The sequence below is a fragment of the Hippocampus bargibanti genome, linkage group LG08 (genome assembly GCF_051943395.1).
Source record: "Hippocampus bargibanti isolate YZ-2025 linkage group LG08, ASM5194339v1, whole genome shotgun sequence".
NCBI classification, from domain to species: domain Eukaryota; kingdom Metazoa; phylum Chordata; class Actinopteri; order Syngnathiformes; family Syngnathidae; genus Hippocampus; species Hippocampus bargibanti.
Genome location: NC_142741.1, coordinates 23713154 through 23737505, shown reverse-complemented (window position 1 = coordinate 23737505; position 24352 = coordinate 23713154). Strand labels below are relative to the sequence as shown.

The 24352-nt window shown below is 41.7% G+C and overlaps 3 protein-coding genes and 1 non-coding gene across 4 annotated transcripts; 2 read left to right on the top strand and 2 right to left on the bottom strand.

Moving 5' to 3' along the window:
• Positions 1–246: 246 nt before the first annotated feature.
• Positions 247–9349, bottom strand: LOC148894866 (NXPE family member 3-like). Its single transcript, XM_089003234.1, has 6 exons — positions 9132–9349; positions 8508–8651; positions 5328–6106; positions 3310–3380; positions 3022–3228; positions 247–1858 (listed from the first exon to the last, which is right to left on the bottom strand). Exons 2-6 carry the CDS (start codon positions 8595–8597, stop codon positions 1278–1280), a joined length of 1728 nt encoding a protein of 575 aa, XP_088859360.1. The 5' UTR covers positions 8598–8651; positions 9132–9349; the 3' UTR covers positions 247–1277.
• A 1384-nt stretch (positions 9350–10733) lies between these two features.
• On the bottom strand, positions 10734–18766 carry cep97 (centrosomal protein 97). The gene is made up of 11 exons (XM_089003209.1): positions 18607–18766; positions 18014–18156; positions 17773–17931; positions 17573–17674; positions 16819–16932; positions 16574–16740; positions 16249–16413; positions 15328–15512; positions 14464–14989; positions 14236–14311; positions 10734–13117 (listed from the first exon to the last, which is right to left on the bottom strand). The coding sequence occupies exons 1-11, from the start codon at positions 18638–18640 to the stop codon at positions 12692–12694; spliced, it is 2097 nt and encodes a 698-aa protein (XP_088859335.1). The 5' UTR covers positions 18641–18766; the 3' UTR covers positions 10734–12691.
• Positions 18767–19427: 661 nt separating this feature from the next.
• On the top strand, positions 19428–23585 carry rpl24 (ribosomal protein L24). The gene is made up of 6 exons (XM_089003178.1): positions 19428–19505; positions 19631–19706; positions 19973–20083; positions 21570–21706; positions 22103–22166; positions 23449–23585. The coding sequence occupies exons 1-6, from the start codon at positions 19501–19503 to the stop codon at positions 23527–23529; spliced, it is 474 nt and encodes a 157-aa protein (XP_088859304.1). The 5' UTR covers positions 19428–19500; the 3' UTR covers positions 23530–23585.
• On the top strand, positions 20521–20701 carry LOC148894864 (small nucleolar RNA SNORA23). Its single transcript, XR_016115908.1, has one exon. It is a non-coding gene; the product is annotated as a small nucleolar RNA SNORA23 (small nucleolar RNA).
• Positions 23586–24352: the final 767 nt, after the last annotated feature.

Below are 24352 nucleotides of genomic sequence, written 5' to 3'. Positions count from 1 at the left end.
ACGCGATAAAGTGCGAGGTTTTAATCAGACGCGTGAGGGGCGGTACGAGAAGTGATGGGAAGCAACGAAGTCCGACATACTACACATACTTTGCTGTACTTTTCAGCATTAAAAGATCCTCCACCCCCTTTAAAAAAGATAATTGCATGAAATTATATTCATTTTAGTTATCTGGTGCGTGCTTTATAATTATTTGCTTCTTCTATTTGAATCAAATGATAACTCTTGCATTTTTAATTAAAATATTTATTCTCAAACGTCACAGTCAATAATACACTTACAACTAAGCATTGGCAGAACAAGTTGTCAATTTTATATTAAGCGGAGCAGCTGGCATCTCTTGGACATAACTAAGAAAGTAATTACATGACTTTTAAAGGACAACCGACGTCTGCGGACAAGTTGTGTCCATAATTTGTAAAATGGCTTCAAATGACTTCTACTGAGCGTATTTTACAAAGATTCCACCGCACGTAGCTATATTTTCGTGACGTCACTCGAGGAACGCCCCTGACTGAAAAAAAGACGCATTGTAGCAGTCCTTTCATCATGTCAATGTATTTTGCTATATTTGTTTGGTCTGGGGACCTTGTGTTGCACCCAAAAGCCACCAGAAGAGGGCGTCCAAGCTCCATATAAGGAATTTATCAGCCTGTGGAAACGGAGGTGGCCACAGGAGGTCGCCATTTTGTGCCTCTTTTTCAGTAAGACATTTCCCCTCAATGTTGCCTCATAATGGCACGGAATACATTCTTTAATCGATTGCAAACATTTGTGCTTTCCTCTTCAGAACTATTTGAATCATATTCATAACTGGATGAGTAACAAGAAAGCATCTTCTCCGAATCTGAAGCCATTGTTTTAATTCTCCAGAAATGCAAGACGTCTTGGCGTGATGTCACGAACTGGGGGCGGGACTTTCTGAAAATGCCCAATTTGCAGCTCATTTTTTTGCAGATTTTGGACACTTTAAGTCATTTTTATTGGCGTTTTGCATTCGAATAAATATATCATACTGCGAGTTTTGGGTATTTTAGATGCTATAAAACGTTTTTCTGATGTCAGTTAAGAAACAAAAAAGTGACGTTGGTTGTCCTTTAAATGTTTATGTCGTCCTAAAACTCAATCTTCTGTGGGTCCTGAAATTCAAGTGACAATGACAAAAACCCTGGCACTGGAGTGGACACATTTTTGCACATCTGGAAGTGAATGAGTTAATAAGACTCCTTCAATTACAACTTTTTCTGTTTTTTTTCAGTGTGGTCCCTTTCACACTTTCAACCTGGTTCCAAAACTCGCACAATGTCCGTGGTCCCATCATGACAAACGTAGGAGAGCATCATGTCGACCATGTTCTTGACGATGGCCCTGGGAGGGTGTAGGTGGTGAGGTTCATGGTGCGCTACGCACATCTGCCAGGCATCCACTAGCATAACGTCAAGACCCTTAAACATGGCGCGCAGTATGGTGTCGAGCTGCAGCGAAAACCAGTCACTGTTGTATAAGCTGGCGTCCCCTTCCAGCGCCTGAGGGTTGGCCGTGCGGACCACCACCACCGTCCCCGGTGCCCTGTTCAGAAGTCGCACCACCGCCTTGCGGATATGCCGAAGGCGACGTATGTACACTTCCGCGGGGAAGGTGCTGAAGTGAGACCAGATGCTGAGCGCCACCACCGTGTTGGGACCGCCGGACAGGCCGTCCAACTCGTTGGCGATGTAGCGCAACTCGCTGGCCGTGACGCCGGAGAAGCGAATGGGTGGGCCGTGGCAGCGGTACCTTAGCAGAATGTTGTGGGTGCTGTCCACCGCCATTAAGGGCCCCACCTTTTTGGGACTCTGAAGGTTGAATTCCTTCATCTCTGTAGAGGAAACATTTGGTCAGTAGCAATTGGAGGCCATGTCGCTTTCGCAAGAGCATGGATGGTACGGAATGACTGCGGGATTGTCAGAAAAAGAAAATTACTGGGGATAAAAAAGCCAATGGTGTGTAATATCGTTTCTGGAACATTAAGGACAACCGACGTCTCCGGACAAGTTGTGTCCATAATTTGTACAATCGCTTCAAATGACTTCCACTGAGCGTATTTTACAAAAGGTTCCACGGCATAGAGCTATATTTTACGTTTTAAGACTCGAAGTCTTGTTTTTGAGTTGGTGACGATTCCTGACGTCACGAAAGGAACGCCCCTGACCGAGAAAAGGACACACAATGCATTTTGTGGTACTTTGTTTGGTCTGAAAACTTCGTGTTGATGGCGAAATTAGAAGAAAAACACATAAATCACGCGATGGTGAATCGTTGTGTGTTGCACCAAGGCAACTATTTGATATTCGCTGACACAAATTCCCAGAAGACAAATCAGCCCATTTCCAACAGAGCTTGGGGGCCATCTTGTGCATTTTCTGGAATGCTACATTGGAGTCCTGAGGTCCCTGCTCGAATTGATATGGTAGGACTTTTTTAATCGATTGCAAACATGTATGCTTTCCTCTTCAGAACTAATTGAATCATATTCATAACTGGATGAGTAACAAGAAAGCATCTTCTCCGAATCTGAAGCCATTGTTTTGATTCTAGAGCAAGGCAAGACGTCTTGGCATGACGTCACGAACAAGGGGGCGGGACCTTCTGAAACTGGCCATTTCCTGTTTGATTTTGAAGTAGTTGTTGGACACTAAGTCATTTTTATTTATTTTTTTCATTTGGCTAAAAATATCATACTGCATGTTTTGGGTATATTTAGATGCTACAAAACGTTTTTCTGATGTTAATTAGGAAACCAAAAAAAATGGTGTCTTTTAAACATACATTACATACAAAATATAGCTCTGAAGCAACTTACAAATGAATTCAATTTACGAACGACCATTCGGAATGTATCTCGTTCGTAAGTTGGGGAGCGTCTGTACAAAACCCATACTTCTCAAATGTTACACGAGTATCAATACAGTAGCATTTGAATCCTTTTTCCTCCACCACCTTAAACAAACGGCCGCAACGCAATGAGACAGGACCACTCACCTGGAAGCGAAGTGAGGAGGTACTCGTACCACTGGCGCACGGTGGAGTCGCCGTACATGTAGACCATCTTGTTGGTCAAACACCGAGTGATGGCGGACGCTCCGTCAAATTGCCGCATGGTGACGCCACCCAACGGCTTCCACGAGTCCTGGTAGTAGTACCCAGACGTTGCCAGCTTCACAGGATCCGTTTTTTGACTGGTATTTTCTTCAATGACAGCAGATACAACAATGTGACTAAATAGCCATTCCAGAAAAAGTGAAATATTGGTCTAAAGCTCCGCAGTACCTTTCCTAGGAGGCAGTACAGTGATGGTGTCTGTTGTGGAAGCGTGGATGGGAACTTTGACGTTCACCTCACTGATGTGGTGATAGGGAATAGACAGAATATAAGTAATCATATTTAAAAAAAATCATGCTGTTGAATGCTTAGTTGGCCAAACACTAGGCCCACAATGGAAGCACGGAAAATCTGGGGTTAATCTGAGGTGAACAGACACAGCCTGTTAAACTGTCATTGTCAAGTAGGCGATCTAGCCTTGGGCAGAATTTAGGACTTGGTAAACTCCTTCACAGGAAGAGCTCATTAGCCAGGTTACAAATCTATCAGGGGTGTGGGGTGGGACATCCAGGGGTGTGGTATTCAAATCAAAAAGACTGTGTTTTACTTATGTATCACTTAAAGAACAACCGACGTCACTTTTTTGTTTCTTAACTGACATCAGAAAAATGTTTTATCGCATCTAAAATACCCAAAACACGCAGTATGATATTTTTAGTCAAATGCAAAACACCAATAAAAATAACTTAAAATGTCCAAAATCTGCAAAAAAATGAACCCAGAAGTAGCCAGTTTTAGAAGGTCCCGCCCCCTTGTTCGTGGTGTCACCCCAAGACGTCTTGCCTTGCTGGAGAATCAAAACAATGACTTCAGATTCGGAGAATATGCTTTCTTGTTACTCATCCAGTTATGAATACGATTCAAATAGTTCTGAAGAGGAAAGCATATATGTTTGCAATCAATGAAAGAATTTATTCCGTGCCATTTTGAGGCAATAGGAGGGGGGAAATGCAGCACCAAAAAAGAGGCAGAAAATGACGACAAAGCTCCATGTAAGGAATTAATCAGCCCGTTTCCACAGGCTGATTAATTCCTTACACGGAGCTTTGTCGCCCTCTTCTGCCCTCTTTTTGGTGCATGACGAAGTTTTCAGACCAAACAAGTACAGCAAAATGCGTTGACGTGATGGAAAGACTGCTCCAATGTCATCTTAGGACAACCGACGCCCCCAGACAAGTTGTGTCCATAATTTGTAAAATCGCTTCAAGTGACTTCTACTGAGCGTATTTTACAAAGATTCCACCGCATATATCTTACGTTTTAAGACTCGCTCTGAATATTCAGGAAGTCTTGTTTTTCAGTTGGTGACGATTCCTGACGTCACGGAAGGAACGCCCCTGACCGAGAAAGGACACACAATGCATTTTCGGTACTTTGTTTGGTGTGAAAACTTTGTGTTGATCCGTGTTGATGGCGAAATTAGAAGGAAAACACATACATAACGCCATGGTGAATCGTTGTGTGTTGCACCAAGACTACTATTTGATACTAGTTGACACAAATTCCAAGCGGACAAATCAGCCCATTTCCAACGGAGCTTGAGGGCCATCTTGTGCATTTTCTGGGACGCTACATTGGAGTCCAGATGCCTCAAAATGACACAGAAGGACTTCTTTAATCGATTGCAAACATTTATGCTTTCCTCTTCAGAACTATTTTAATCATATTCATAACTGGATTAGTTACAAGAAAGCATCTTGTCCGAATCTGAAGCCATTGTTTTGATTCTGGAGCAAGGCAAACACGTCCTGCCGTGACGTCACTGAAACTCGCCATCTCCGAGGTCATTTTAAAGTAGTTTTGGGACACTTTAACTCATTTTTATTGGTGTTTTGCATTTGACTAAAAATATCATTTGGGTATATTAGATGCTATAAAACGTTTTTTTCTGATATCAGTTAGGAAACAAAAAATGGTGTCCTTTAAATTTGCATATACTCTCAATAAATAGCTTGGCAGAGGTGCTGCAGAAGTTGGGCATCGGTCATGAATGGCTACATTCCCTGCCGGCAGTAAAAGACAATCTTCCTGTGTTCGAGCCTTTGTTAACAGTGTCCGAACTAACATCTGTGACAAAATCTGATTCTGATTCTGATTCTGATTCTGAAAAGGTCAAGTGGGGCTCAACTCCTTTGAAATACCTTTTTGAGCAGCTTTTGTTCATCATTTCAGTTGACAGTACAAACCTTTGGAAGAGCAAAGCTTCTTTGTCGGTGATGATGTTTTTCAGGTAGCCTCCCTTGGCATGGTTGATTCTAACATCGCAGCTGAGCATTTTAGGCTTGTAACAATACCACGGCTCGCCAGAGTGAAGGTCCGTGTAGTTGCAAAGTTGCCCCTGGTCCTGCGGCAGGCACACGTTGCAAACTGTGGTCTCGGAAAGAAGGGCGAGGCGAAAGACGCTGACGAAAAACACCCGATCGGGCCTTTCCTCCCTCAGCCTCAGCAGCACGGCGACGGCCTCGCTCGAGTGCACCATGACGACCTCAACCTGAGCCGTCCCCTCCCACAGCAGCGGGAATCGAACGGAATAGAGTCCGTTCTTGTGGTCCACCACCTGGCCGGCGACTCCCGCCTTGTATTTTGGGGAGTGCAACCGAGCCAGCAGAAAATCGCCGCCGTAGCGTTTGGGTCGACCCTTGAAGTCGTGCAGGTGGATGAGCGCTTCCAGCTGGTCGCCCACATACCAACGCTGGTCGTTTTTGGCGGGGACGATTGTAAAAAGGCTGTGGGCCGGGTCACTCGTCCGGCAGAGGGTGGGTAGTGCGGAACCGGAGGGCAGTTGGGGCCAGGCGATGAGATCCAACAGGTCCCGCTCCTCCAACTCTTCTAAGGGTGATGGTGGCTGGCCCAGATGTGAACAGAAGCTGTGGTTGTGGTGAAACGTTGGCAACCTTCTCCAGCGGATTGACTCAATGCGGCTCCGGAACTTGTACAGCGCCGACGTTGTTTGATACTTCCAGTTCTGAAAAGATGATGATTTTTAACAATAGTTTGTATCACTGAGAGGATTTGCAAAAAAAAGGGGTGCCGGGGAACACAAGCGTGCAGTGAGAGACCATTGGGTGTGTTGTGGGAAATTGGGGATGCATTGGTTTCACTGTCCTTTTTTTTCCGGGAGACAGTGTCTTAAAGGACAATCAACGCCTCCGGACAAGTTGTGTCCATAATTTGTAAAATCACTTCAAATGACTTCTACTGAGCGTATTTTATAAAGATTCCACCGCATATAGCTATATTTAACGTTTTAAGACTCGCGCTGAATATTCAGGAAGTCGTTTTCGCGTTGGTGACGATTCCGGATGTGACGTCACGTATGTAACGCCCCTTACCGAGAAAGCGACACACAATGCATTTTGGGTACTTTGTTTTGGTCTGAAAATGTCATGTTGATCCGTGTTGATGGCTAAATTAGAAGGAAAGCACATAAATAACGCCATGATAAATCGTTGTGTGTTGCACCAAGACTACTATTTGATACTAGTTGACACAAATTCCCAGCAGACAAATCAGCCAACGGAGCTGGTGCGCCATCTTGTGCATTTTCTGGGATCTACATTGGAATCCAGACGTCTCAAAATGATCCGGAAGGACTTTTTTAATCGATTGCAAACATATATGCTTTCCTCTTCAGAACTATTTGAATCATATTCATAACTGGATGGGTAACAAGAAAGCATCTTCTCCGAATCCGAAGCCATTGTTTTGATCCTAGAGCAAGGCAAGACGTCATGTCGTGACGTCACGAACAAGGGGGCGGAGCCTTCGGAAACTCGCCACTTCCGGGGTCATTTTGAAGTAGTTTTGGGACATTTTAAGTCATTTTTATTGGTGTTTTGCATTTGACTAAAAATATCAGCCTGCGCTTTTTGGATATTTTAGATCCTATAAAACACAGGTGTCAAAGTCAAGGCCCGCGGGCCAAATCCGGCCCGCCACATCATTTTTTTCGGCTCGCGAAAGCAAATCAAACTTGTTAAATTCCATGATGATTGCTAAAATCCGAGCCAAAATTTCATATTTTTGGATGTCAACCACAATAAAAGTAATTATTCTTGACTTCAGATTTGAAAACGAGTTATTCATTAATTTGCTGTGTGACTATATGTAATATTTGAAGGGATTTAAACATTCTAATGGGTTCCCCAAATTCATAACGGCCCTCGAGAGGAAACCATAACTACAATGTGGCCCGCGGCAAAAAATGACTTTGACACCCCTGCTATAAGACATTTTTCTGATGTCAGTTAGAAAACAAAAAAAATGGTGTCGGTTGTCCTTTAAGGATTGTTATAAGGACTGCAAGTCATTTTTTCATTGGGGGAGTTTAGCTACGCACATTAAGAACACAAAGAATCTCCTGATGTCAATTTTTTTTTTTGTTAGCGAAAATAAAAAGTACAGTAAAGTCTCGTTATATCGATATCGGATATATCGATAGTCCCGGTTATATCGATGCTATTTCTATGCACGCACGGAGAAAATTACATGCAAACAGGGTCGGATATATCGATAGTCCCGGTTATATCCATATTTTTTCGGACTCCCTTGAATATCGATATAACGAGACTTTACTGTACTATAAATAACAATGTTGCGCAACAAGTTTTTTTGTTTGTTTGTTTGTTTTGCTGTAATGCATTATTTATAAAATCACATGAATGGAATCTTAGAGCCCCATTCCCTTTCAAATTGCTGCTGTGGACTGCAATTGTGGGACGAATAAAGGTTTTCCGATTCCGAGATGCAACTCCATAATACAGTTTAACCTTGTAGTTGATGTTTTCGGTTTTGCACATTTCTAGTATACAATTGTCATTTTTATTTTACTATGCTTAGAATATCTGGTTTTTGTATCCTTTCACCCCCGCCCCCTCTCCACCACCACCACATCCCCTTTCAAATTGCTGCTGTGGACTGCAAATTTCCCTATTGTGGGACGAATAAAGGTTTTCCGATTCCGAGATGCAACTCCATAATACAGTTTAACCTTGTAGTTGATGTTTTCGGTTTTGCACATTTCTAGTATACAATTGCCATTTTTATTTTACTATGCTTAGAATATCTGGTTTTTGTATCCTTTCACCCCCGCCCCCCCTCCACCACCACCACATCCCCTTTCAAATTGCTGCTGTGGACTGCAAATTTCCCCATTGTGGGACGAATAAAGGTTTTCTGATTCTCACTGGATGGTATTGCTTCTTCAGACCTATGAAGCGCTTGAAATCATTCATTTACATTCCATTCATTCGGCTTGCGTTATTCCACTTGCTCAGACTTTTTAAGGCCTGGCTTCCTTCACCGTTACCAGCTGGCATTTCTAATCAATATGTATAGCGTGCAAGAAAAGTTTGAACTTCTCTCACCTCGCCATTTGTGATGTTTTGCAGCAAGAAGATGAGACCAAACAGAGTGATAATGATGAGGCCATATTTTAAAGCATTTCTGGACTGCATGACTGCTCCAGTTGGGCTAATCCACTGTATTTGGAGATGATGTCATCACACCACCTTGAACACACATGGGAGAGAAAACAAAACAAAAATCTAATGTTGTCCCCCTGAAACGAATTTGTTCCACATATCCATCCATAACTCTCCAGTAAACAAGAAATAACCTAGTGACTAAGGAGCATTTTTCTGCTACACTAGGGAAATTCGAAACATGCATATTATATACACGAATGCAGTGTGTGTACGTGTGTTTGTGTGTGTAGATAGAGAGAGGGGTAGGGCAGAGAGGGAGAGACAGAGAGAGACAGAGAGAAAGACAGATAGAGAGTGAGGACAGTCTGGAAATGTTTATTTAATTTGTCTTTAGCATAAACCACAGCAGTAAATAAATATATTCGTCTTGTGACGGCAACGAAAAGAGATACAGAAACCCTTATTTTGGAAAACGTTATAAAAATAAATAGTAATCATCGCAATGATAGTGATAAGTGCACACACCCCCTAAAAAAACAGAAGTGATGCAACATGATAACTTACCCAAGCTTGAGGTCTGTCCGCTACCCACGAATCTCTACGCTACAAAATACAACCTCCCGATTATTGACAAATCTTACTAATGCATTTCCAAATCCAAATAGCAATTAGCAATCATTCCAAATTAAAACAGCGTGTCCACAATTTGGGTAAGTGTCGGTAAGAAGCATCCTCCGATTCGGTTAAAAACAATCCTCGCCAAGACATGGTCGTACGCTGGTCGTCGACTCTGATTGGCTGCTGTTCTTCACAACTTCCGCATTAACCTCGTGTCTCATGAACGACAAATAAAAAACAATATTGAATATTAAAAACATGAAGCTTGCCTCATTCTGTTTTTCAAATTTAAAATGTATTTTCATGTAGGGTTCACTTTTGGAATGAATATAAAAGGGATAATGTAGTCCCAGAACAAATGGGCTCGTTCTCCCTATATTTAGCCCACAAAAAAAAAACGTGTCCTGCTTTATTGCTTCAGGACTCGGCAGTGCATGATCAGAAGGCACATAACCCTGATTTTAAAAACACTGCATTGGTTTCCCGTTGTGTGTGTGTGCGCGCGCGCGTTTCGTTATAGATTTTAATGTTATTTTAATGGTTATTAAATGTCTTCGTTATTTTGGTCGCCCCCACAAAAGAAAAAAAGACTCTTTTGCAGCGTGAAAAATTCAATTACAGTAAAGTCTCGTTATATCGATATTCAAGGGAGTCCGAAAAAATATCGATATAACCGGGACTATCGATATATCCGACCCTGTTTGCATGTAATTTTATCCGCGCGTGCATAGAAATAGTATCGATATAACAGGGACTATCGATATATCCGATATCGATATAACGAGACTTTACTGTAATTCCTAAATTGTATGAATCTGGAGTTATATGAGCTTGAAATGAGGATGGCTTTCTAAAATACAATGTAATACGTATCAATGAGAAGGTTTATTCAGCCGTCATCGTAGTTATGAAATCAGTACGAGTTTCAATATTGCTTTTTCCCACTAGAGGGGGATAAAGCACCAATCACTAAGTTACCCGTACATAATAAATAAATCGAAGAAACCGAATAGTAGATAAGGAAAAAAATGAGAAAGAAAATGTTATGCATGACAAACCACCAAAAGGAAAAATATGTTTCATGTATTTTTGTTGTAAAAAATACAACTATTATTTGGTTATGAGGTTGACTTCAGACTCTAAGCTTAAAGGACAACCGACACCATTTTTTTGTTTCCTAACTGACATCAGAAAAACGTTTAAATAACATCTAAAATACCCAAAACACGCAGGCTGATATTTTTAGTCAAATGCAAAACACCAATAAAAATGATTTAAAGTGTCCAAAAACTACTTCAAATTGAACCCGGAAGAGGCCAGTTTCATAAGGTCCCGCCCCCTTGTTCGTGATGTCACGTCAAGACGTCTTGCCTTGCTGAGAAAAATATTGGTCCACAACATCAAATTGTTAAGAACTCCTGAAAATAAACCACAGCTCACTTGGGAAATGTTGAACATTGGCAGTTCCACTTCATCTGCAGTTTGGGTGTGATTATATTGTGAAGATTTTTTTTTGGGGGGAAATGAAATACATTTAGTGAACGCATGTGCAGTAATCGGCTTTTTATTGCAGTACATTGTATGCATATCAATAAAGATATTCCATCACCAAAAGAGGTAGAAGAAATAAAGCAACAGTAGATGCACAACACTACTCAAGTCTGGGTTATTTGGCGTTCAGGTTGTTTGTCCTTTGTAAATTGCGCCATATCCTTTACAAGTGAACTTGGTTTAACCTTTTGAATATTTCTCAATGTTGATGTCCATCTGTTGAATATTTCAGACTGTACACAACTTTCTGCTATCCTACAAGGAGCGTGATGTCAAAATTCACAACAAATACAGTGGGACCTTGGCTTACAAACTTAATTGGTTCCCAGACAGTGTGTAAGGCGAAAAGTGTGTATCCCAAAAAATAATTTCCCATAGGAAACCATTAAAATGAGAATAATCCGTTCCCAGGTCCCCATAAAACATATTTTTCTACTTTTCTAAGCCTTAAAACTACACAAAATAAACATTATTTTAAGTATAATAAATGTGCCACGGTATTATGATTAAAGAAATAAACTGTACTGTACAAGAAAGTCATTTTATTTACCTTTGTGATGGTCATTAATGGCTTGATGGAATGGAGTGTCCGGTTTCCTCAGCATTAAACACTTGATGAGGAACATTGGCTTCTTTCACCATCTTGAGGAATGACCCTTGTAGGTGCTTTCTCTGTGATAATTGTATCTAGTTCATCAATTGTGATCTGTTTAGCTGGGTTAATAGCTTTTTGCATCAAGTGTACAGATGACTTGTGCGGGTTATTTGTGGAGCCTGATTGATGGGATGTTTAAATTTCCAGTCTACACTATGCTTTTGAACTATCAAAGTTGAAATGGCTCCAAATTTCACTGTTTTCTATCCATTTTCTAACCATTGTATTTGTTTTTTTTGTTTCAAGCTCTGTCCTCTCCCTTTCGTGTGTGTTTTCTCTCTCTGTCTGCCTGTCTCTTTAATGTTTGACCCCGCACCCCACACTGCTGGGTTCTTGACCAATCACGTGGCTTTAACCGACGACTGGGGGTGGGACTAAACAAAAAAAAAGTCCGCTGCCATTTCCTTGTTTGGAGAACGGGCTCATTCACGAACAACACATCACTCATTGTGGCAGCTCCGTGTGTATCCCGAAAAATAGTTCGCATGCCAAGGTAAAATTTTCATCAATGTGATATTCGTAAACCAAAAAGTTCGTCAGCCAAGAGGTTCGTAAACCGAGGTCCCACTGTATACGATTCATGGATGGAGCAGTATTGTATATTTCCAAGGACTTTCATTCCTGCGCCTTTCTGTGACTCTTCCAGTTGAACAGTAACTAGCTTTGGTGTTTACTCAGTGGGCTCTTGGAACCAAGGTATTGTTTGGTCCATTGTGAGGTGTCATCTTGGTCTCATAGTGTTAATAAATAACAAGTATAGTAAAGTCTCGTTATATCGATATCGGTTATATCGATAGTACCGCTTATTACGATACTATTTCCATGAACGCAAGGAGAAAATTACATCCGCGCAGGATCGGATATATCGATAGTCCCGGTTATATCGATATTTTTTCAGACTTCCGAGAATATCGATATAACGAGACTTTACTGTATAGTGAAGACTATTGTTTGAATACTAATTCTAATTGAACCCCAAAACAGATTGGTCAATTCATGGATCAACATTTCAAACATTGTTGAGTCACCTGTTCGAAAATAGCAAAGTGAGCAAAAAACATGGAATCATTGACCAGTTGCTCATGTGAATATGTTTGGGGAACAGGGTGCATATTTTGTTCTTCTTGAATTTTTACCCACCAGCTAAATATCCCTAGATTTTTGTGAACGGTGTATGATAGCGGTCGAATATGTTGGGCTAATAAACGCTTACTCTCATGGGTGACAGATAATAAATATAAGTGCAGTCTTCAGTCATGCCCCAGAAGACAAACATAACATTCTTACGCTGTAGTTTGTTTCAGTGGACATCTGCCCGGTCGTCTTCGGTTCGCAGGGATGACGATGGTCGCGATGCAACGACCCCCTCCTCGCCCGCCTCATCCTCCTCTTCTTCGTCTTCTTGCTCCATTTGCTGCAAGGAAGTGGCGTATTGCTCCAGAAGGCTGCAGTCCGTGCTGTCCACACCTCCTACAGGCGCTCGCACAGTCATCACAGATTGTGCAGTGCCGCTGCTCAGGAAGCTGTCCTCAGACGTGGCCCGTTGCTCGTTTGTTGTCATTTGGAAACCCGAGTCCGGGGAGGAGACATCCGTGGCCACTGGGTTTGCAGTGCACTCTGTGACGGGAAGCGCCGCCGCAGGACACGGTCCGGGAGGAGGGGGTACATGAGTGAGGCTGGCCAACTGCTCTTCGACAGACTGCTTCCACTGCTGCATGGACTGGAGCTGGGGAGAGTCCCAAATAAATACGTAAACATGATCAACAACGCCATGTCGAAATCAGATTTTGATTTGTGTCCGTAGACATATTTTTTTACTTGACTGACGGTCCCTACCTTGCGAACAAGATATGTTCCAAACGGTCATTCGTAAGGTGAATTTGTTCATAAGTTGCTGCAGCGCTATATTTTGTATGGAATGTACAGTGATACAGTGAGACCTCAACTTACGAACTTAATTGGTTCCCAGACAGAGTGTGTAAGGCGAAAAGTGTGTATCTCAAAAAACATTTTCCCATAGGAAACCATTAAAATGGGAATAATCCGTTCCCGGGTTTCCATAAAATATACCTTTCAACTAAATAAGCCTTAAAAGTACACACAACATACCTTATTCTATGTATAATAAATGTGCTATTGTATTGTAATGAAAGAAATACACTGCATTGTATCATAAAGTCACTTTATTTACATTTGTGATGGTCATTTATGGTTTGATGGAATGGCGTTGGAGGTCAAAGGTCAAAGGGAATTGCTGTTTGGAAAGAGAGGCGCATTACGTGAGGACTGTAATTAAAGAAATAAACTGTGCTGTAAAATAAAGTTTTATTTACCTTTTTGATGGTCGTTGATGGCTTATGGAAGGAGAGTCACCTTTCATAAGGACTGTTGGTAATGTAACCTTTGGTGCTGTTCGGTCGGGTGCTTCCGCCGAAGATCACTACGCCAGGCGTGGTGGGTGTGTATTATGAAAATAGTGCTTATTATGAGGTTTAATTTTCATAAATTTGACGTTTGTAAGACAAAAAGTTTGTAAGTTACGGTGTTTGTAAGTTGAGGTCTCACTGTACCTCGGTTTACGCAATGCATTATGTGTCGCTTTCTCGATCAGGGGCGTTCCTGACGTGACGTCACTAATCGTCACCAATTGGAAAACAAGACTTCCTGAATATTCAGTGCGAGTCTTCAAACGTAAAATCTAGCGATATACGGTGGAATCTTTGTAAAATACGCTCAGTAGAAGTCATTTGAAGTGATTTTACAAATTATGGACACAACTTGTACAAAGACGTCGGTTGTCCTTTAAGGTGGCGAGTGACTGTACACAAAAGTAAGTCAGCTCACCTCTTTCCATAGAAACCTGACGGCTTCCTCTTGGACCATCCTTTGTAACCTCTCCTCCTCACACTGCTTCTGCGCCCTGCAGATAAAAAGTATAATATTTCACTTGAAGTCCTCAGTTACCGGAATGGAATGCAAAAACTATAGGGAAAAAAAATCCAGCCTTTATAATGGACCCTTTTGATTGACGGCCAATGAAAAACATGTCAAGTCTATGTCTATAAAGTGTACCTGTCAAATTTGAATGACAAATAGATGATGTGATCTTGCATCCGGCGCAGTCGGATTTCATTGCGCACCTCTCTGGCCTTGGGGTGACAACACCGCGTGTAGCGTCCCCGCCACCATGCCTGGATCTTAACAGCTGCTCTTGTGGCTTCCTCTGTCTCATTGACCAAATGTGAGAACGTTTCTTCTTCGGGGGCTTCCAAATGTGGCGTGGCAAAGTCTTCCTTATTGCGCTGATCCAGTGAGGGGGAGCAATGGGGAGAGGGCGGACGTCTGGGGGCCAGCGAGTCGGCTTCAAACGTCTCGGTTTCATCCTCGCTGTCTGAGTTTGGCGGCCCGGGCTCGAAGTGAGGCGTGAAAGGCAGGAAGGTGGACTCGGAAGATAGGATGCTGCTGTTTAGCTTGTCCTCGTCGGTATGCACATCTTCCAAACGGAGGTTCTCCTCTCCAAGCTGTGGGCTGCTTACGCATGGAAGTGAAGGGCTGGGCAAGTCACAGCTCATCCATGTGTTAAACTGCACCGATCGTCCTGTGTGGAAAGGCCCAAACCCAACAAAAAAAAACAACATATTGTATCATCAAGCCAGTTGAAATTTTCCAATTCAAACCGTTTGGTTTTACATCGTCGCTTGTTTGCTTGCTTGTCTAAACTCACAAACAGACAGCCACGAATCTACTATATTATTATGTTCCAGGCCAAAACGCTAGCTGCGAAAGTCAAATTGTAGAAAGACCGTTAAGCAAGAAAAAAAAGGCATAGTTTAATTTCAAATGTTTGAAATTGCCCCAATTTTCTACCTTGCTTGGGGTGCCTGGTATACATCTGCAAAAAACACTCTTCAAAATTAGTTAAAAGCCTAATCTTGCCTCTTTCCAAGTCGCATAGGACAGCAACTGGTGGTGGTGGTGTTGTTGTGATGTTCTTAGCCTCTGCAGTGATCCCTTGTGGTGATGGAGGCAAAGTTTCTGGCCTTTCCACAGTGAGTTCAGTGGGCCGAGCAGGACTGAGACATTCTCCGTGGGTCTCTTCTAACAACTGCATTTGGTGAAGCCTTGGGAAAATAAATCGGATTATTATTGTTCAGGATTTTTGTGGCTGAATACAGTGAGACCTCAACTTACAAACACCTCAACTTACAAACTTTTTGTCTTACAAACGTCAAATATATGAAAATTAAACCTTATAATAAGCACTGTTTTCATAATACACACCCACCACGGCTGGCGGAGTGATCTTCGGCGGAAGCACACGACCGAACAGCACCAGAGGTTAAGTTACCAACAGTCCTTATGGAAGGTGACTCTCCTTCCATAAGCCATCAACGACCATCAAAAAAGGTAAATTAAACTTTATTTTACAGCACAGTTTTTTTCTTTAATTACAGTCGTCATGTAATGCGCCTCTCTTTCCAAACAGCAATTCCCTTTGACCTTCGACCTCCAACGCCATGCCATCAAGCCATAAATGACCATCACAAATGTAAATAAAGTGACTTTATGATACAATGCAGTGTATTTCTTTCATTACAATACAATAGCACATTTATTATACATAGAATAAGGTATGTTGTGTGTAGTTTTAAGGCTTATTTAGTTGAAAAGTATATTTTATGGAAACCCGGGAACGGATTATTCCCATTTTAATGGTTTCCCATGGGAATTTTTTTTGAGATACACACTTTTCACCTTACACACTCTGTCTGGGAACCAATTAAGTTCGTAAGTTGAGGTCTCACTGTACTTGATTTCAAACAAACGGCAAAGCAATGTACAGGCTTGAGTTTCTACCTCTGCTTATTCAGGATCTTCTCCAGTTTGGCATCTTCTGCCATCACCAAAGGTGACGAAGTGGTCCGGAGGCAAACAGTGGAAAGGTACTGAACCAGTTCAACATGCTGGCCTGGTCGATAGAAGCGACCTTTTCCTTGACTGTATAGCCACTCTGCTTTCAGTCTATAATGGGTGAGAGAAACATACAAATAACGATGTTTGGACAATAGAAGTTCCTAACTGACACCAGCAATTTGTATACCTGAAGGAAAAAAATGATCTGTGCCTTTGAGCGTGAATTTCAAGATGGCAAAAAAAAAAAAATAAAATAATAATCACTCACCCTTCTTTTTGAGACACCACAAAACCATCCAAAACTTTCAGGCTCAGACACCAATTCATCACATACGGCCGGTAGTCGAACCGAGGCAGTGACGGGGTTGGCATCACACAAGGGTTGTTCATGATGGACAACTGCTCCAGTTTGTTGAGGGGGGCCAGATGTGCCACCTATGATAAAGTGAACATCTGTTAAAGAGCACATAAAATCTCTGCATGCATTTTGAGTGATGAAAGAGGAATGCATACTTCATTGAGATCTGTTATCTCATTGGATGCTAATGACAGTATGGTTACATTGGCAGACAGGTTGGCAGACACAGTTCGCAGGGTTTTCACACTGTTTCCATGTAGGAGTAGTGTCTGCAAAATTTGAGAGAAAAAAAAAAATAATGCCAAGCCTTTGATCATTCCAACCTTATTTATTATGTTGTATTAAAGGACAACCGACGTCTGCGGACAAGTTGTGTCCATAATTTGTAAAATGGCTTCAAATGACTTCTACTGAGCATATTTTACAAAGAATCCACCGCATATAGCTATATTTTACGTTTTAAGACTTGCGCTGAATATTCAGGAAGTCTTGTTTTTGAGTTGGTGACGATTCCGTACGTGACGTCACTGAAGGAACGCCCCTGACCGGAAAAAAAGGACACATTGTAGCAGTCCTTCCATCACGTCAATGCTTGTTTGGTCTGAAAATATCGTGTTGCACTAAAAGAGCCAGAAGAGGGCGTCCAAGCTCCATGTAAGAAATTTATCAGCCTGTGGAAACGGGGTGATTAATTCTTCACAGGAGCTCGGTGGCCATTTTCTGCTACTTTTTGGGTGAGACATTTCCCCCCAATGTTGCCTCAAAATGGCACGGAATAAATTCTTTCATCGATTGCAAACGTGTATGCTTTCCTCTTCAGAACTATTTGAATCATATTCCAGTCGATTTAGTTAGTTAGCAAATTATGAATAAAAACACAAATGTTTCAATTAATAATAACATATTTACCCTTAGCGCCACAAGTTTACTCATATCCCCAATATTAGATATGCTATTATCTGAAAGGTCCAAGTGTTGAAGAGAAACGCAGTTGTTCAGCTGATCAATAACCTGTGGAAAAAAACAATCACACAAAAATAAAGATTTGAGAGACAAATTACTGCTTTAATCTATTCATATTTTGTACCATAAAGTCAGAACATCTTTACCTTAATTGTGTTTCCGGACAGGTTGAGCCATTTGAGGTTGGGTAGGTCCCGCAGTCCCTCAATGTAGCCAATACTGTTATTGGGAAGATTGAGGACTTGCAACTCTTTGAGCTGAGACACACCCATCATCCTGACAAGGCGGTTGCTGGCTACAGAAAGCTAAACATAAAAACACCAAGGAGGCATGCGGCATGAAGAATATTGTCCTCCATTGACTTCAGAGGCGGGATCACTTACGCACCTGCTGAAGCCCTGGGTTCCTTTCCAGATAGTCCAGTTTCATGATTTGGTTTTGGTCCAGGATAAGTGTGTGTGTGTCCTCGGAGCAAATGAAACCGGGGTCAATCTTCCGCATACCCCGACCTGAAAGATCGACCACGGGCCCTTTCGGGGGTAGAGAATGAAACCATGAACATTACTTATACATTGTGGCTCTCATGAAGCTATTGATCATACACACTGTAAGGTAATATTTGACTGAGAATTTGATAAACGACAGGACATGGTGGTTAACGACATTTACTAGCGTTTGGCTTAATAAAGTGGATACATTTTTTAAATGCGTGGTTTAAGTTAACGTGGTCACAAGGTGTGACCATTTAGATTGAAACTGGCATGACAAAAAGAATATGACTATAGCTCAATGTGCGAATATATACAATGTACTTTGAAAAGATGGAGGGGGGTAATCTTTATTTGACAATACAAGAGCAGATTGGTACTTCCAAATGTCACAAAACAACACGTTAGCTAACCGTGGCTGGAACTCAATGGTCACAGAAACTAACCATGCATCAAACAAGCTTGTATTAAAACGCAAAGTGGTATTCTTACCATTTGTATCAAATTGTAAATCTGACACCCCCATCCTGTCGCCACACACTCACAAACAAAAGCCGGTTAATGTTAGCTTGGAAGAATAGCTGCAATATTCGGACATAAAGCGTCCGTAGCTAGCAAAGAAGTTCGGCGTCGCTGTGGAGGATCCTGGGAAATGTAGTTCACAACCAATTCGCTTCTCCTTATGACAGTGAGTTAATATACCTTGAAAGACTACATACTATCACTTTCTGCTCCTTGTTTTGTGATCGGCAAAGCGGTGCCAAACGGTGAAAGGTCACGGAATGTTCCAAGTACGCCAAACGTTTTATGTGAGGGAAGTTCTCAAAACGTTAAGTTAAGATACTTGTCAAAAGTTTTGTTCTGATACATCTACCCAAGATTTCATGAAAATAGCGAGGTTTCAAATTGATATTTCTTACGTTATGGTAAGTATTTTTCATTAAATGCATTTATGTTAAATGTATTTTCATTAAACGATTGGAGGCAATATGTATAATTTGTTTTAGAAATGTACGGTTCCTTCTGGTGATGGGAATTACGGCTCTTTTTAGTGTGATGGTTCTTTTGGCTCGGCTCACGAAAAAAAGAGCCGACTCTTTCAACTCCCAAATAGCTCTGTGCCGTCAGGCGGAAATGTGCCCTTCAACCCTTTGATGTATTTGACGTCTTTCATGTGAGCATGACTCATTCCCACGCAGGCCAAGGGTATATAAGTAGCGTGTGTGTGCGCGAGCGTATCTTCTATATTCGGCTTTAGTCGTTTCATTTAAAAGAGCTTGCTCTAAGAGTCGGTTCGTTCGCGAACGACACGTACCTCATTCCGTCCTTATTCGGCTTCCGTTTCCGCCGTCTTTCTTTCCGGGTTTGAGACCTCTCGTTGCCGTAATGAAGTGAGTTTGCCGATTAGAATCATGCACAATCTCGCCATTTTAAAGAAGATGTCACATAATCATGTGATAGAACGGAATAAATAGACACGTTTCTTTACGTCACAACCTACATTTTTCATTTTTAGGGTCGAGTTGTGCAGTTTCAGCGGGTACAAAATATACCCCGGCCATGGCCGCCGATACGCCAGGATAGATGGGAAGGTAAACGTTAAACAGTGTCCACATCGTAAGCACGATTTGTTTTATCACTTCTCGAGGCTTAAAATTAACCAAAAACGGTATGCGTGTTTGCAATAGTATTAACGTTGTGGTAAAAAAAAGACTCATATCTGAAAGAGGCCTTGCCGTTTTACGCTAAATGCTACGTATGCTATCTAGCCAACGTAAGCGCTTGCTGCCAAGCGACAACGCGTAGCAAATATGCCTGAAATCCTTCATTTTTATGTTCGGATATAACTTTTTTGTAGGTTTTCCAGTTCTTGAACGGCAAATGCGAGTCTGCATTTTTGGCCAAAAGGAATCCCCGACAAATCAACTGGACAGTGCTGTACAGACGCAAGCACAAGAAGGGGCTATCTGTGAGTACCAAGCCTCAAAGTGTGACCTTTTTGCTTTAAAAATGACTGCAGGATAGTCAAACTTTATTTTGTCGAGCGGATTCTGCATGCACCCATCAAATATATTCTGTTTGGCACGATTTGAAACTAAAATATGTTAAGATGTTGATTTATTTAATGTCCTGTTTAACCAGATGTTACCTATATAAGCACAATGTGTCCTTTTCCATAAATTAAACAATCGTTGCTTACTTATTTAATCGATAAATAACATTTCTGACCCCTGATTTCAAAACATGGTCATTTTCATATTTTTGGTCTGTCACATTGCTTCATCTCTTGTCATTTATATTTGCACATTATTTAGAGTAGATGCATTTTCAGCAAATCGTTTTGATTCTGAGACAAATGTGCAAATCTAGGTTCAGTGGTCAATTTGTAATTGATAGTTTGGCTGTGGGAGACGGTGTGCATGGTTTCCCTCCGTGTCATGTGCTGTTGCCGCACTGCGTTTTGCAGGATGTGCATCAGGACTCACTCCACATCCCGTAGCCATAGAAAGCCGGAGATCATAGTACTGGCCATTGATGTCATCCATGACACATTTCCAATGGCCGGCCTCCAAACTCTCCAACATGCCTAAATAGCTACACTTTGCTTTAAAGGACAACCGACATCACTTTTTTGTTTCCAAACTGACACCAGAAAAACGTTTTATAGCATCTAAAATACCCAGAACACGCAGTATGATGTTTTTAGTTAAATGCAAAACACCAATAAAAATGACTTAGTGTCCAAAAACTGCTTCAAATTGAACCCGGAAGTGGCCAGTTTCAGAAGGTCCCGCCCCCTTGTTCGTGGTGTCACGCCAAGACTTTTTGCCTTGCTGGAGAATCAAAACAATGGCTTCACATTCGGAAAAGATGCTTTCTTGTTACTCATTCAGTTATGAATATGATTCAAATAGTTCTGAAGAGGAAAGCATACATGTTCGCAATCGATTAAGGAATTTATTCCGTACCATTTTGAGGTATCTGGGAAATGTAGCACCAAAAAGAGGCAGAAAATGGCGACAAAGCTCCGTGTAAGGAATTAATCAGCCCTATTCTACAGGCTGATTAATTCCTTACATGGAGCTTTGTCGCCCTCTTCTGCTTCTTTTTGGTGCAACACGAAGTTTTCAGAGCAAACAAAGTACCGCAAAATGCATTGAGGTGATGCAAGGTATGTCCTTTCTCGGTTAGGGGCGTTCCTTCAGTGACGTAGGGTGAGGACTCGTCACCGACTCAAAAACAAGACTTCCTGAATATTCAGCGCAAGTCTTAAAACGTAAAATATAGCTATATGTGGTGGAATCTTTGTAAAATACGCATAGTAGAAGTAATTTCAAGCCATTTTACAATTATGGCCAAAACTTGTCCGGAGACGTCGGTTGTCCTTTAAAACTCGGTCTTTTTTAAATTCTGAGGATGTTCATTGTGCGAGCGTCCATTTCATGTCCTAATAGGAAGAGGTGAGCAAGAAGCGTACGCGCCGTGCCGTCAAGTTCCAAAGGGCCATCACTGGTGCCTCCCTGGCCGAGATCTTGGCCAAAAGGAATCAGAAGCCCGAGGTCCGCAAGGCCCAGAGAGAGCAGGCAATCAGGTAAGACCACATGAAAACATGTAATATGTTTATTTTTATATAATAAGTATGTTTTTGCTTGTTTGTTTTGATGTTTTCATTGTAACCCGCTTGTACTCTATCTGTGGCATTTGACTCATAATGTTTCAGACTTGATCTTAGTTTTACTTCCTGGTGCTTTCGACTATCTTTGTGACTGCTTTATTTCCTTTATATGTAACTTGTCCATGTTAAGCGCTTTGTTACAGCTTCATCTGTTATTGTATTACAAAAACTGTGCTGATAACTTCACTTGAGCTGTTGCAGATAGGAAAAGTGCTGGAAATAACTTCAAGTGGGAACCTCGGCAAATGGGATTGGTTCACTTTAAGTCAGCTGGAGTTAAATATGCTTTTCCTCCTGTTTGTAATTAATAAGGGCTGCTAAGGAGGCCAAAAAGGCAAAGCAGGCAGCCAAGAAGCCCGCTGCCCCCACTGCAAAGGTGAGCGCCGTATACTTTGTGTGAACTCATTGTTGTTACTGAATATTTAGTGGCACCTGTGGCCAGGGAGGAGAATTTCCCGCCGATCGGCGGATTACCGACTTTTTCAAAAATTGACTCTTCTGGAGAAAATCGCAAATCATTTGAACATTTCAGGGGGGATTATGGGCAGTGTTCCAATCGCCCGCCATCCGGAGAGTCTCTGTTGGCATGTGTGTGGGAGGAGAGGACTCCACGTTAGAATCTAAGTGCTGGGACAACCATGACTATCATGTACTGTACTTAAAGGACAACCGACGTCTCCGGACAAGCTGTGTCCATAGTTTGTAAAATGGCTTCAAATGACTTCTACTGAGCGTATTTTACAAAGATTCCACCGCATATGGCTATATTTTACGTTTTAAGACTCGCGCTGACTATTCAGGAAGTCTTGTTTTTGAGTTGGTGAGGAGTCCGTACGTGACGTCACTAAAGGACCGCCCTTGACCGTAAAAAAAAAACCGCATTGTAGCGGTCCTTCCATCACGTCAATGTATTTTGCTGTACTTGTTTGGTCTGGGGACCACATGTTGCACCCTAAAGCCGCCAGAAGAGGGCGTCCAAGCTCCATGTAAGGAATTTATCAGCTTGTGGAAACGGAGGTTGCCATTTTGTGCCTCTTTTTCGGTGAGAGATTCCCCCCCCCCAATGTTGCCTCAAAATGGCACAAATAAATTCTTTAATCGATTGCAAACATGTATGCTTTCCTCTTCAGAACTATTTGAATCATATTCATAACTGGATGTGTAACAAGAAAGCATATTCTCCGAATCTGAAGCCATTGTTATGATTCACTCGCAATGCACGACATCTTGGCGTGACGTCACGAATGGGGGCGGGACTTTCTGAAAATGTCCAATTCGCGGCTCAATTTTTTGCAGATTTTGGACACTAAGTGATTTTTATTGGTGTTTTGAATTTGACTAAAAATATACTGCGTGTTTTGGGTATTCTAGATGCTATAAAACGTTTTTCTGATGTCAGTTAAAAAGCAAAAAAGTGCCGTTGGTTGTCCTTTAAAGTATGTATTGCTCCTCAGTTTCATTTTTACAATGTATTGAATAAAATACATTACTTTGTTTTTCATTTGGCAGCCTATATTTTGGATGCACTAATTTTTGCCTTAACGTTTATCAGTTTGAAATAAGTAGGAATTTTGTGTTGCCAAAGGACTCTTTGTAGTTCACTAATGTCTCGATGAATTTTCCGGGTTAAAAGGTGTTTCTTTGCTCTCATCCTCTAGGCTAGCGGCAAGGCTGCACAGAAGCCCAAGATCGCCAAGCCAATGAAGGTGAACGCGCCCCGTGTCGGTGGAAAACGCTAAGCTCCTGGTTCCTCATTTTTGGTTTTGAATTAAAAAAAAATTGTGGGTCACCATCATCTGCGCTTTTTTTTTTTTTTCCTTATTCGAAACCTGTCCTGTAGAACGCACACGAGAATCACTACATTGATTTAAAGGACAACCGACACCTCCGGACAAGTTGTCCAAAATCCTCACATTGTTCTATACACACACACACGAGAGAAACCACGAACGCCAGCATGTACACATGTATGAAAAACTGATTATTGCAAGCCATAAAGATATCTGAATACAACACAAATGCATGTATGGAAAACAAAAACTGCAACGTTTACATGACTTGCGTTGATCAAGCATTCTGCGGCATGTCCAACTCTTTCGCAATTCTTGTTGGATTCTCCTCCACAGCCACTATTGCCTTGTACTTTGTTCCCATATCACATGTTTCCCCATGGTTGAAATTGGTAAACAACTGTATATACGAAGACTACAGTATGTTTCAGATGCTATTGCAGCAGTAATGAAAGCTGGTCACGTGACCAACGGTGTGACAGATACAGATATCGCTAACGGTGGTACGGTATTGAAATCCTTAAGCAAATATCGATTCAGCTCAAAGCTGCTTTTCTATCGATATAAGCAGACCAAATTGGCTATTGGCTGGCGGGAGATGAAAAGGGCATCGTGGTAACCGGATTATCGTGCAAACCGGGAACTAATTATATCATAAAAGACTAGAAATTTGCCAGGAAATGAAAATAGTCTTGTAATAAGCAGTACTATCAATATAGCGAGACTATATAAAATAATGCCTTGAACATACACCACGTGATCATACTTTTGA

Excerpts from the sequence above, each read along its gene's own strand:
- rpl24 (XM_089003178.1), top strand. Across the intron at positions 19,707-19,972 it reads ACGCCAGGATAGATGGGAAG|GTTTTCCAGTTCTTGAACGG; the intron begins GTAAACGTTAAA and ends ACTTTTTTGTAG. Across the intron at positions 22,167-23,448 it reads CCGCTGCCCCCACTGCAAAG|GCTAGCGGCAAGGCTGCACA; the intron begins GTGAGCGCCGTA and ends CTCATCCTCTAG.
- cep97 (XM_089003209.1), bottom strand. The coding sequence starts at position 18,640 with ATGGGGGTGTCAGATTTACAATTTGATACAAATG. Across the intron at positions 16,933-17,572 it reads GTAAACTTGTGGCGCTAAGG|ACACTACTCCTACATGGAAA; the intron begins GTAAATATGTTA and ends CAAATTTTGCAG. Across the intron at positions 16,414-16,573 it reads GTGGTGTCTCAAAAAGAAGG|ACTGAAAGCAGAGTGGCTAT; the intron begins GTGAGTGATTAT and ends CACCCATTATAG.
- LOC148894866 (XM_089003234.1), bottom strand. The coding sequence starts at position 8,597 with ATGCAGTCCAGAAATGCTTTAAAATATGGCCTCATCATTATCACTCTG. Across the intron at positions 3,229-3,309 it reads TGTACTGCCTCCTAGGAAAG|AAAATACCAGTCAAAAAACG; the intron begins GTACTGCGGAGC and ends CTGTCATTGAAG. Across the intron at positions 1,859-3,021 it reads CCTCCTCACTTCGCTTCCAG|AGATGAAGGAATTCAACCTT; the intron begins GTGAGTGGTCCT and ends TTTCCTCTACAG.